The sequence below is a fragment of the Diospyros lotus genome, chromosome 2 (genome assembly GCF_014633365.1).
Source record: "Diospyros lotus cultivar Yz01 chromosome 2, ASM1463336v1, whole genome shotgun sequence".
Classification (NCBI taxonomy): domain Eukaryota; kingdom Viridiplantae; phylum Streptophyta; class Magnoliopsida; order Ericales; family Ebenaceae; genus Diospyros; species Diospyros lotus.
In genome coordinates this window covers 4,618,663-4,630,724 of record NC_068339.1, presented here as the reverse complement: position 1 = coordinate 4,630,724, position 12,062 = coordinate 4,618,663, and the positions used below count along the sequence as shown (strand labels likewise).

Below are 12,062 nucleotides of genomic sequence, written 5' to 3'. Positions count from 1 at the left end.
TCTTTGTTTTAAAATAATTATTTTAACAGGTAAAAAATTTCTCCTTTTGTCTTTTGTTATATGTATTTCCCGCATCACCCCACATGGGCCAGACTCGGTCCGATAGACCGGCCCAATCACCCAAGGCCAAGAAGGCCCGGACGACCTCGTCAAGGAAGGTCCAGCCTCCATCAAAGACCCGGAACTCGTAAAGCGAGCGTATGGCGAGCTCCCGGTAATCCCCCAACGAGCTCGGAGCAATCGACTAACGAGCTCCGGAGATATCCTCCAGATCGCTGGGCCATCCAGGTCGCTCGCCTAAAATCTCCAGCTCGCATGAGCGGCAAAGCTGCTGAGAAGTCAGAGGTAGGGTCCGATCACTTTATCTGTAACAGCCCATGCCCCTCGTAATGAGGATCCCACTCCCGGTTTTGCGAAGGCGGTAAGAACTATTTGTCCCCCATTATACAAACACTGTATTTTTATATATTATCTAGATTGTAAAAGTCCCTCAAGAAAAATGGAAATAAAGGGGGCCATGAGGGGCAAAGAGGAGGGACAGAGAAAAAAGAATAATCAGATACCGCCACTCTGGGAGAATGATCAGAGGGCGGCCGTGGACTAGGCATCGTTCTGGCCGAACCACGTAAAAGATTCTGGTGTACACGCTTGGAACTTTGGGGGAGGGGGGGTTTTCTTCCTTCCTTCTCGGTATTTTTTTGGATTGACTCACCGCGGCCCAAAACGAATCACGGTCGGCCGAAATCAAACGTCGACATCTTTATTCTTTTAGTTTACTTTTTCAAATTTTATGACACGTTATCAACATATTTTTTTTTTATCAAATTAAAGTATAAAAATTCTTTTCTCTTTTTCAATCAAGCACAAACCTTTACCAGATTAAAGCATAAATATTTTTTTATCTTTTTCAATCAAAATATACACTATATATATATTTAAAGATGAATCACAGTATGCATGTTAAATAAAAATATAGTTAATGAAGAACTATACATATACACATATATAATATTAATCTTGAAGAGTAATCCCATTCAGTTCTAGAGGAATTGATAGTTTTTAAAAAATTATATATAAAATATCTTGACTAATTCTGGAAATAATCCTAATAAGTTTTCGAATAACTATTTTATTGCTTGTATTTAAATAATGTTTAACCTTTTGATTAATAAAAATCATTTTATTATTTATAAAATTCTAACAATGTTGAAGCTTACAAAACTTGAGTTCATTGCTCTCGATATATTTGAAAAAAAAATTATCTATCACGAATACTTGATAATAAAATTCATCTTGATGCAGTGAATCATGAGAATATAATAAAGGAAAACAATCAAACATCCCAATAGGATTGTGCATAAACTATGATCTTTTTTTGCCATTATTTATATGAAGAACTAAAAATTAAATATCTCACATTTAAATATCCACTTATTTTGTGAAAAAAATTAAAAGAAATTTATAAGTATTAAAAGACTGTTTCAAAATCACTTCGCAATTACAAATATATGAAGAAAAGTTTATTGATGCACATATTTTATAAAAAATATTCTACAATAACTGAAAAAATTATGAAAGAAACATAGAGAAGAAAATGACTCTCAATGTTCGCATAATTATTTTTATCACAATCACATCCTCAACATGGTTCTTATATACACTTGTATTTCCTTTAAGAAATGGTGTAGAATTAGTAGGACTAGATTGATAATTTTTTAACAAAAGGTCATCATTTTGTACTCATTTTATGTACAAGTAGACGTGATATTAATTCAAAATATTTTTTAAATCGTCACTCTCAATATTGTTGCAGTAGGAGTACATTGAAGGCATAAAATATAGAGAATGTTTTTTTTAACATATATGCATCAATAATCTTTTATCCATATAATTGTAATTGTGAAGTGATTTAAAAGAATAAAGTTATATTCATTCATGATTTTACAATCTTACAACCTCACACGCTCTAACCACATAGAGTTTTTGAAATAATAAGTCTTTTTATACTCATATATTTTTTTATATATTTTTTATAAATTAAGTGAATTTTTAAAGATGAGAAATTTAATTTTCAGTTCTTCATGTAAATGGTCGAGCTTTCAAGGGACTTCTTCAGGATGAGTCAGATGAGATTTTTCGAGGAACGACACCTGAGGGCATCCGAAATAGGCCACTAGAGAGCCACCCTGAAGACCCTTAAAGGGTTTAGGGTCTATAGGGTCGAAAGTATTCCAATAACCCTTTTCCTCACTTGAGCTTCCATCCATGGACTTGAGTCCACCTTATTTAATACAACTTTTTTTAATTCAACGAGAATTATAATAATTAGATCGATAATTCTAACACTTTGTCTATAGAAAATTTAATCATTATGTGAATAAAATTACAATTTATTAAAATTTAAATCATTATCAAATAAGGATTGTGATTACTAAACAATTTTATCATTTCAAAACAGACCCGTGTTATCTTAAAGAAAAAAAAATAAGAAAACTAGACCCAGCAAAAATACTATTAGAATAGCATGACATTGGAATTTTCATAATTACAAACTATTATAATTAGTATTTTGAAAGAGCCTTTTAGCATTCTTTTTTTTTTCATATATATAAACACCTTTTTAACATTATTACTTCTTAGTAACCCTCATCTAAAGTAAAAAAATATAAAAATTACAACAGGGTTCTTTGTGTGAACTGCCTTTTTATGAAACTAAAGAAAAACTAAAAGAAGATGAGCGTTCGGTGATTTATTTATGGAAGTACAACAGAACGTATCCTCCATACAACAGAATGGGAGGCTTCAGCCTTCAGTCTCGCAGCTGTCTAGAAGAGATGGTAGCAGTTGGAGGACTGGGGATCGAGTCATTTGGCACCAGATATCGATCGGGGGCGTTGCTTATGATGATCCGTCTCCGCCTGATAAGCCATGGCCAGAGCTAAGGCCTGCGCATTAGGGAAAAACGAAAGAAATCGAGACAAAGTGCAGAATTGTTAGATAACGACTCAAATCCAAACCAAAACCAGATGGACTAGTAGAAGGCAGAATTGACCCAGAAAATGCAGGTAAAGGGGGTTTCCGTCACGGGGATATAAGATGTCTGGTTGTTGAAGAACTTACAATGTGATCGCGCTCAGGGGGCGCGTAGATGCCGGTCGTGATGGTGGTTCTTCGTCGAGTTTCATTTGAAGGTGGATTGGCTATCGGTTTGAACCCCGTTGGAACAACAATGACAGGCATTCCGACAAGGTTGCCCATGCAAACTCTCTCCCAGTCGGTTGCATTGCCAACAAATGCATCAACTGTAAAGCTCTCTTTTACTTCCCTGATTAATCTTCCTCGTACTCTCTGTGCCTGTTAGATAATATCATAATAGTCGATCTTACTAATTAAATTGCAGCTTATTATACTAGAACAGCTTAAAATAAGAATCGTCTTGCGTCGGAAGATATGTAAACCATTAAGCTAATAAGCCAAGCCAACAATGATTGATAATAGTCAGAACCTAGATAACTAGCCTGGACATAGTCCACCGCAGGTATCATGCGTGCACGACCAAGTTCGGTAGGCCATTGATCTCGAGATTCATAACCCTCATCTTTCCTGGAGCGCTGCCACTCGTCAAAGTGAGCCAGCATATCCACGTCCATTGTGAAATTCAGAGTACCTTGAACAGAGTCAACCGTGTAATTCAGTTTGAATGGAACCATTTTAACACCCTTGGACCGAAGCACATTGACAACCTGGCATAATACCACAGGAAGATCAAGTTCCGGGCTTCATTAGCCTTGTAATTGATCTATAGACTGTTTCAAATCAACAACCTAGCTAAAAGCAAGAACTAAATGCGTTTCTGAAAACTGAATCCTAAAGCTAGCCACACGTCCTAACAGGGTCATGTACCTCCATCTCAGCATCGTCAAGATACCCAACAGTTAGCTTCATAATGTCAACTGAAAATGGATCTTCAAGGGGTATATTTCTTGATGAGATATCATCTGGATCCTTCCCTCGAATAGCATCCAGAACAACTGCACAATCTGCAGCGCTTCTACAGAAGGGGCCAAGCTTGTCCTGTCAAAAACATATAATATAGCATTATTGAAGAAACTAAAAAACAGAGAGAAATCCAGACGGAATATAAAGACTTCGGTCCAAACCAAGCTCTCAGATATGCTCATCACACCAGTTCGTCCAATAGCACCGAAAGTTGGGCGCAGTGCTGACACGCCACAGCGAGCAGCAGGGAAGGTGATGGAACCAGCTGTCTCAGAACCAATTGCAAATGGAACCATACCTGAAATTAAACAAATGCATTGTCACTCGGTTAACCAGTTTATATGTTATACGTGCTGCCTAAAACAACGCAAAACAAGGAGAATTGAGCCTATCAACCTGCACATAGTAAGAGAAATGGAGATTACCTGCTGAGGTGCACGCAGCAGGCCCAGCTGATGAACCAGTAGAGAATTCCTCAATATTCCACGGATTCCTTGTTCTCCCACCAAACCAGATATCATCATATGCCAATGATCCGGAGACAAGCTTTGCCACAAGAACTGCCCCAGCAGACCTCAGTCTGCATCAAGTCGTTACAAACTCCAGAACTTCATATGAAATAAGAAATGCATAGTTCCCACTAATAATGTTACCTCTTGTAAATCCAAGCTTCCATATTTAGCATTTGATTTTTGAAAGATTTTGAACCCCAGGTTGTCTTGTAGCCGGGTACTGCAATTATATCCTTCAATCCATATGGAATTCCATGGAGAGGACCTGTCATGAAAGTCTACCAGAACTAGTCAAATAAAGTATATTATTTAGCATTACAGACGCAGCCCACTGGAAAAAGAATGAAGAATCTGGTCAAGTACACGACTAAGGAATCCCAAATAAGACAAGATAAAGAAGCCATGGAACCTCAGGCTCATGAAGCCCAAGTAAAGACAGTCTCAGCAGGTAGATGGATTTTGAGTAGAATAACTGTGTGAGATAAAGTCAATTGCTCAATGCATTTAACAAGATGGCATTATCTGATGATGGTTCGATGGCATAACATTGAACTTACAACTTATCATTGTCCAGTTTGTAATGAATACTAATTGAGGAATTAGATCCTGAACTGTGCTGAAAAGATACATATTAATCCATGGCATGTTCAAGTAAATAGAACAGAGAGTTACCCATGTACACTCCTTCCATAAGTAAGTCATCAGCCTCTTTTGCCTGCTTATATGCTAATTCTTCTGTACATGTGACCACAGCTTCAAGCACAGGATTATACCTGTATATCCATTAAGAGACTTAACCTTGATGCGTTAAGGGGAAGAAAAAAGATTAACACTGAAAAAGCATAGTAATTAGTAAATTCATTTTACCTCTTTAATCTCTTCAAGAAAATTTGAGTAAGCTCCACAGAAGTGATTTGTTTTGTCTTAATGAGTTGGCCCAATTCAAGAATCTAATGGCAAACCAAAACTCATGTTTCAATAGAGAAAAATAATTATATTTTGCCTCCAGTCCTAGAAAACTCAAATTTTTAGCAGGAGAAATGGGCTCACGCTCATGAAAGCAATGTCTTCTTCCCTTTTAGGCCGCTGTACACCAGCAAGAGAAGGATAACTAAACTTCCTGCTTGTATCTTTTTCTTGTTCACTGCCCCAACGTGGGTTGAAAACCATATAAGATGGGTCATGTAACCCTCCATTAGTAGAAGCAACTATTTTCCGATTGGCCTCAATTATTGGCACATTGAACTCTTCTACACCCTGCTTGATCTCCAGCATCTAAGATGAAACAAACACAACATGCGCCCAAAAATCATTCATGTCAAAAATGAAAATGCATAAAGATTCTGATGAGGATGACAAAAATCATGTCACCTCACTATCATTGAAGAAGCCTGCACCAAATAACTCGAATGCGCTTTTTAAGCATCCCAAGCTTTTCTTTGGTTTAACATCTTTTCTCTCCTGATACAAGAGTCCAAGAATCAATTGAAAGCTTACAAAGAGAATAAAATTATCTAATTTTCAAGATTTTTGTGTTACATGTAAATAAAGGTCCGAGAATGAAACCAAACATTCTTAGACAACATTTCCCTGATTTTTTTATATCCACCCACCTGTTTTACAAATGTTAGGCTACATGTATCATTGTATGGATATTTTCCAACAGGTATTCAAATGAAGTTAAATGGGGCCAAAAGGTTTGGACAAGTTATCGCTGTGAGAGTATGCCAGTGCCCATGAGCCATTTTTCAATTTTCCATATTGATCAGACTTTTTGAATTGTTGACAATCTATTAACCTTAACAGATTCAACTGTACAAAGTTAAGAAACACGTTAAATAAAAGCAGAGAGTTGTGTCCAATGCTCATATATTTGAACGACCAATTCCCAATTACCGTGAAATCTGAAAAGAAGTTCTATGAAGTCATAGTGCTCGACAACAATGGTAAGTTATATACATTTTCTCTTCTTAATTTCTTACTCTTCTATTTGAGAAATGTGATAAAGAAAACTAAAAACATAGACAACATGAAAGCGAAACTATGAACTGGCTAAAAATTTGTGAAAATACCAAAGTACAATTATTCCAAGATGTTACCCTTTATATTTACCCCAAGATAAACTAAGACAGAATTATTAATAGGGTAAATAATTAAAATTCTTATGAGCATATATGACATTGCAAGACCCAGCCAAAGCCTTTCAAAATAAGAACACGAACTTGGGATTCTCCATTTTTTATGTACTATAGATATATATATAAGTATACAACAATGCTTTTCAAGTGCTCCTACTTAATTGCTTGCTGTTAAGGATCCATTCGTGCTTTTTCAATACAAGTTTTGTTGATCCAATGGTATAAAAAGAATAAAAATTCTTGTTAACCGTTGGGATCTGCTACACGGATTTTAACTAACCTCTCACCTTGCTGTGCTAGTAAATAATGAAGATAAACTGTGTAATTAACCCTATCTATCTATCTATATATATATATATATATATTATATATATATCCTTTGTTTGAATATATTTAAAAATTAAATGCAGCATCTCAACTCTTTAGTTCAACATAAACCTAATAAGCAATTTAACAGTTCTCATTCTGGAATGTGAATAACATAAATTATCCAAGCTTTTGAAATTTGAACCCTCCACCTAAATTATCCAAGCTTTTGAAATTTGAACCCTCCACCTGAACATCAACTTTACTTTCCGGAACTCGGATTATGGACCAAAAGAACGATGAGAAAATAAAATGTGCGATTTTCTTATTCAATTACCCACAAAATGGAAGTATGCGCATCGAGTAATATATTTCTAGTCCAATTTATTACCTCCGACGAATCCAAGATCCATAAGACACATAAAAAAAAGGTTTCGAAACCCTAACCAGGGGTTGAATAAGCTTCTGAAAAAGAGAAAAATAAGAACAGAAACGCGCAAATGAAGAGGAGAATATCAAAATAGAAATCCAGAGAGAGAAAGAGAATACCACGAAGGTCCTGTTGCGGTAGCTTCGGTGGAGAGGAAGGAGTGATGGTAGCACAGTTGGCGTCGAGGAAGCGGAAGCCGAGAATGAAAGAAGCACGAGAATTGCGGACAACAAAACAGGTGGCGGGCAAAGGGGGCGCGAAGGACACATGTCGACTCTACTGCCACGTCGCTTCACTGTTGCTGCTGCTGCCGCTCGACGATAGGAGGGTGGTCGCCGACTCGCCGCGCTCCTTGATGTCTCGGCCAAGCAGAGCAGACTTCTGATTTTGCTTGGCTTGAGATAGTGAGATTTATAGTTCCAAACCGAATCTATCAGTCAGCAAAAGACAAGAAAAAGAAACGAATTGGCACAAGGCATACACATGCCCTCCAAGTTATGGGAAATTCTATTGCAAACCTGAAAAATTACTCTTAGTCACCCACGTCCCATCAAAATTTTAATAATTTTAAAATACCTATTTTATCCCCCCCAGCCAACCCTCTTCTCCGATCACCTCTCATCGCCGATCATCGTCTCGCATCTCTCTTTCCCTCCTACATCATATACTCGCACATACATATATATATACACACATCTATATAAACAGCGCGTGCACACACACACATATATATATATACACAGAGCATGGCCACGACCATGCAACTAGCAACCCCGCACACACACCCATATATATATATATATATATACTCACACACAAAAGCATGGCCGCAGCCATGAAAACCTCACGGTGCGAGGTTTTCAGCAATCCCCGCACGGTGCGAGGGTTGCTGAAATCCCCGACTGCTGGCAATCGGGAAGGCTTTTTATATTTTTATTTTTTATTTTAATTACAATTTTTATTATAATAAAATAAAATTAAAAAATAATACAAATAAATAATTTTTAAATATCTGCATTTTAAGTAATTATAATTTAACTAATTTTATATTTTAAATCATGGTGTTGAATTTTTAATACTTAAAAAAATTTTAAATTAATTAATTTTTCTTATTAAATTACTTAAAGATACACATATCTAAAAATTCTATCATCATTTAAAATATACTCTTTTTAAATATATGTATCTTTAGCTAATATGAAATCAATGATATTTTAAAAAAAAGAGAAAAAAATTTAAAAGGCCCAAAATTAAAAAAAAAATTGGTTCGGACCCCCGCACCTCACAATGCGGAGGTTTGAAAATCCTCCGCACCGCGAGATGCAGAGGTTTTCATGGCCGCGGCCATGCTTTTGTGTGTGTGAGTGTGTATATATATATATAGGTGTGTGTGTGTGTGCGCTGAGTTGTTGTGTGTATATATATATATGGGCGTGTGTGTGCGCTTGCTAGTTGCATAGTCGCGGCCATGCTTTGTGTATATATATATATATGTGTGTGTGTGCGCGCGCGCTGGTTGCATAGGTGTCTGTGTATATATATATATATATGTATGTGTTTGTGTGTATATGATGTAGGAGGGAAAGAGAGATGCGAGACGATGGCCGGCGATGAGAGGTGATCGGATAAGAGGGTTGGTTGTGGGATGTGGGGGTAAAATAGGTATTTTAAAATTATTAAAAATTTTGATGGAACTGGGTTATGAAGAGTAATTTTTCAGGTTGGCGATAAAATTTCCCCCAAGTTATGCCTAATAGCGGTTCGTGTCCCCGAACTTGAACGTGGACAAATTATGTCCGTTTTAATTTTGATCATATTACGTTTCGAAAATCTCAAATGCATATACGTGACTTACACACGCTCGGTTAAAACCCTATCATATAACTGGGTTGGCGACGTGGGAGGCGAGCAGTCGCTCTTGGCGGATGCGGACAGGCAGTGGCAGGATAAGGATAGCAGCAGTGTGGACGGCAAATCTGGTTGCCAGAGGCGTGGAAGGTGAGCGGTCACTCGCTCACTTGCCTTCCTCGTGCTAGTAGCCTATGACGGGGCATCATAGGTTTAGATTTGTCGTTGCCACCAGCACGAGGAAGACGAATGATCAATTGATTGCTCGTCTCCCATGCCGCTGACCTAGATCTGGCCGCCCACACCGCTGCTATCGACGGCCCCCTTCAAGCCCGATCGACGCCGTCGCCGGCCACCAACACGAGGAATGTGATCGACTAATCGATCGCTCTCCTCCCACATCGTCGACGACCAGATCTGCCTACCTATACCTACCCTGCTACTATCGCCGACCTGCAGACCCCAATCGAAGTCGTCGCCGGCGATCAGATCTTCTGCCCACGCCATTCTTATTGCCGCCTCGCAGTTGCCCACTCGCATCCGTCACGGGCGACCGCTCGCCTCCTACTCCGCCGGCCCAATTCTACTAGCCCAGCTATGTGATAGGGTTTTAATCAACGTCACATGCACGCATTTGAGATTTTCGGTGTGTAATAGGATTAAAATTGGAATTTTAGGGCATGATAGGCATAACTTGGAGGGCATGTTTCTGCCTTATGCCAAAGGAATTTTTTCATATTTTTTAGTAGTATGGAGCTGGCTCCAATGGGTCTTCATTTTTCTCCCAACCCAGCGCGAGAGACAATTGCTACCTACTCCGACGTAGCTTGCCATCATATATTTCACTCTCCATCCAAATAGTGAATGACAATATCATTGTCTTTTTTAGTTAACCCAACGACATCTCTAATCATCCTTTTTTACAATGGTCACCATTAGATGAGAGACATCGTTGTCATCACAATTTACATAATTATTTTTATCGTGATCATCTCCTCAACCACGACTATGATGTTCATGATTCTTAGATACATTTGTATTTGCTTCGAGAAATGATGTAGAATCATTGGAACTAAATTGATGATTTTCTAATAAAAAGTTATTATTTTGTTCGGGAAGAAATAAAGGTGATATCATTTCAAATTATTTTTTAAACCGCCCCTCTTAATATTGCTGCTCCAAAGTACATTGGAGGCATAAAATATAAAGAATATTTTTTTCTAAAATATATATATATATCAATAACCTTTTATCCATATAGTTGTAATTATGAAGTGATTTAGAAAGAGCAAAGTTATATTCATTCACAATTTTAAAATCTTACAATCTTGTATGCATCTAATCATATCGACTTTTTAGAATAATAATAATAGTCTTTTTATATTCATACCTTCTTTTTTATATTTTTTTCATAAATTAAGTGAATCTTTAAATGTGAGAAATTCAATTTCCAATTCTTCATGGAAATGGTACTGAAGAAAAATCATAGCTTTTGCATGATCCTATTGGAATACTTATATTAGTTGTCTTTCTTAATTGTATTCTCAAGATTCATTTCATGGCATCAAGTTGAATTTTAGTATAAATTATCTATGACGGATAAATCTTTTCTTACAATTAAAAAGATTTTACAACATTAACACAAATTTGTGTTGAAAGTAAAATACAACTCATAATCAAATATTTAAATCACAAATAAAAATTAAACAAAAAAAATCTATGTATTATTAAAATAATAGACATCAATTATTTTTAAATATCTTAAATTATTAATATTTTTTAATATTTATAAATAAATTAAAAGACAAACGTAAAATTTAAAAAAAAAAATGTCATAATTCATCTATCCAACCACATGTAAAAAGTCAACTCTTTTTTTGACAAATAATTCTTGACTCTGAACTAAATTAATTTGTTAGCCAATTATCAAATCAATCACTTTGACCAACTAATCTAATTCGTTCTCAAGGTCCTATAAAAACTTAAAACAAATAAATACAAATAAAAAATCAATACATGTCAAAAATTAATTTCTTACTAATTTTGTCTTTCAAAAACATGACCCACAACAGTTGTACAAAATTGATATCTCAATACAATAATACAAATGACTAATAGAATTATTGTTATTTAGATATAACAATAAATTTATAATTATAGAAGAGTACTCATCTTGAGTTTTTAGTGTCCGAAAGACTTGTAAAATATAAATAATTAGAGGAGCAAGGTGTCTCCTATGCGAGTTTTTCGATACTTAAGTTAGTTTTTTTAAATGTTGAAATAGTAAAAGTGTACCTTGAATACAGTTTTGAATATACCTCAACCAAATGAATTACTCTCTATTTATAGAAGGTAAAATTGATAGGTGGAAAAGTAGCTTTATTTCTTTGAATCATTGATAAGTTTGAAATGTTATACTACCAACCCAAGAAAGAGAATGAATTGGCTTATTTAAAAATTAGTTTGAAAACCTGAAATCTTTTAAAAATAAATAAGAATATAATGCAAGCGAGGATTATTGAAATACTTGAAATAATAAATAAAACAAAAAGCATAAGCATGAGATGAATACAATGATTTATAATAGTTTATCTTATCCCAAACATAATTAATTACCTTAGCTCCTCACTAAAGATTTTGAACTCAATCCACTGAAAATCCCTACTCAAACCAAGTAACTCCTCTAGTCCAAGATTAGAAATTATAACCTCTTACTTACACAAGTTATGAAATACAATAAATTAATAATAAGAGATAATCTAATAAATAAATCTTTTAGTTACAATGATTTCTCAAAATTAGAGTACAAGGCTTGAACAAGATAATACA

The 12,062-nt window shown here is 35.7% G+C and overlaps 1 protein-coding gene across 1 annotated transcript; it reads right to left on the bottom strand.

The window, feature by feature from the left end:
* Positions 1-2,561: 2,561 nt before the first annotated feature.
* LOC127795245 (uncharacterized) lies at positions 2,562-7,779 on the bottom strand. The gene is given in 13 exon segments (XM_052326800.1): positions 2,562-2,885; positions 2,887-2,945; positions 3,121-3,354; positions 3,519-3,743; positions 3,904-4,074; positions 4,161-4,297; positions 4,425-4,579; positions 4,653-4,776; positions 5,184-5,284; positions 5,379-5,461; positions 5,562-5,786; positions 5,883-5,972; positions 7,505-7,779. Coding segments are annotated over 13 exon segments (1,830 nt in total). The 5' UTR covers positions 7,655-7,779; the 3' UTR covers positions 2,562-2,809.
* Between the last annotated feature and the right edge of the window lie 4,283 nt (positions 7,780-12,062).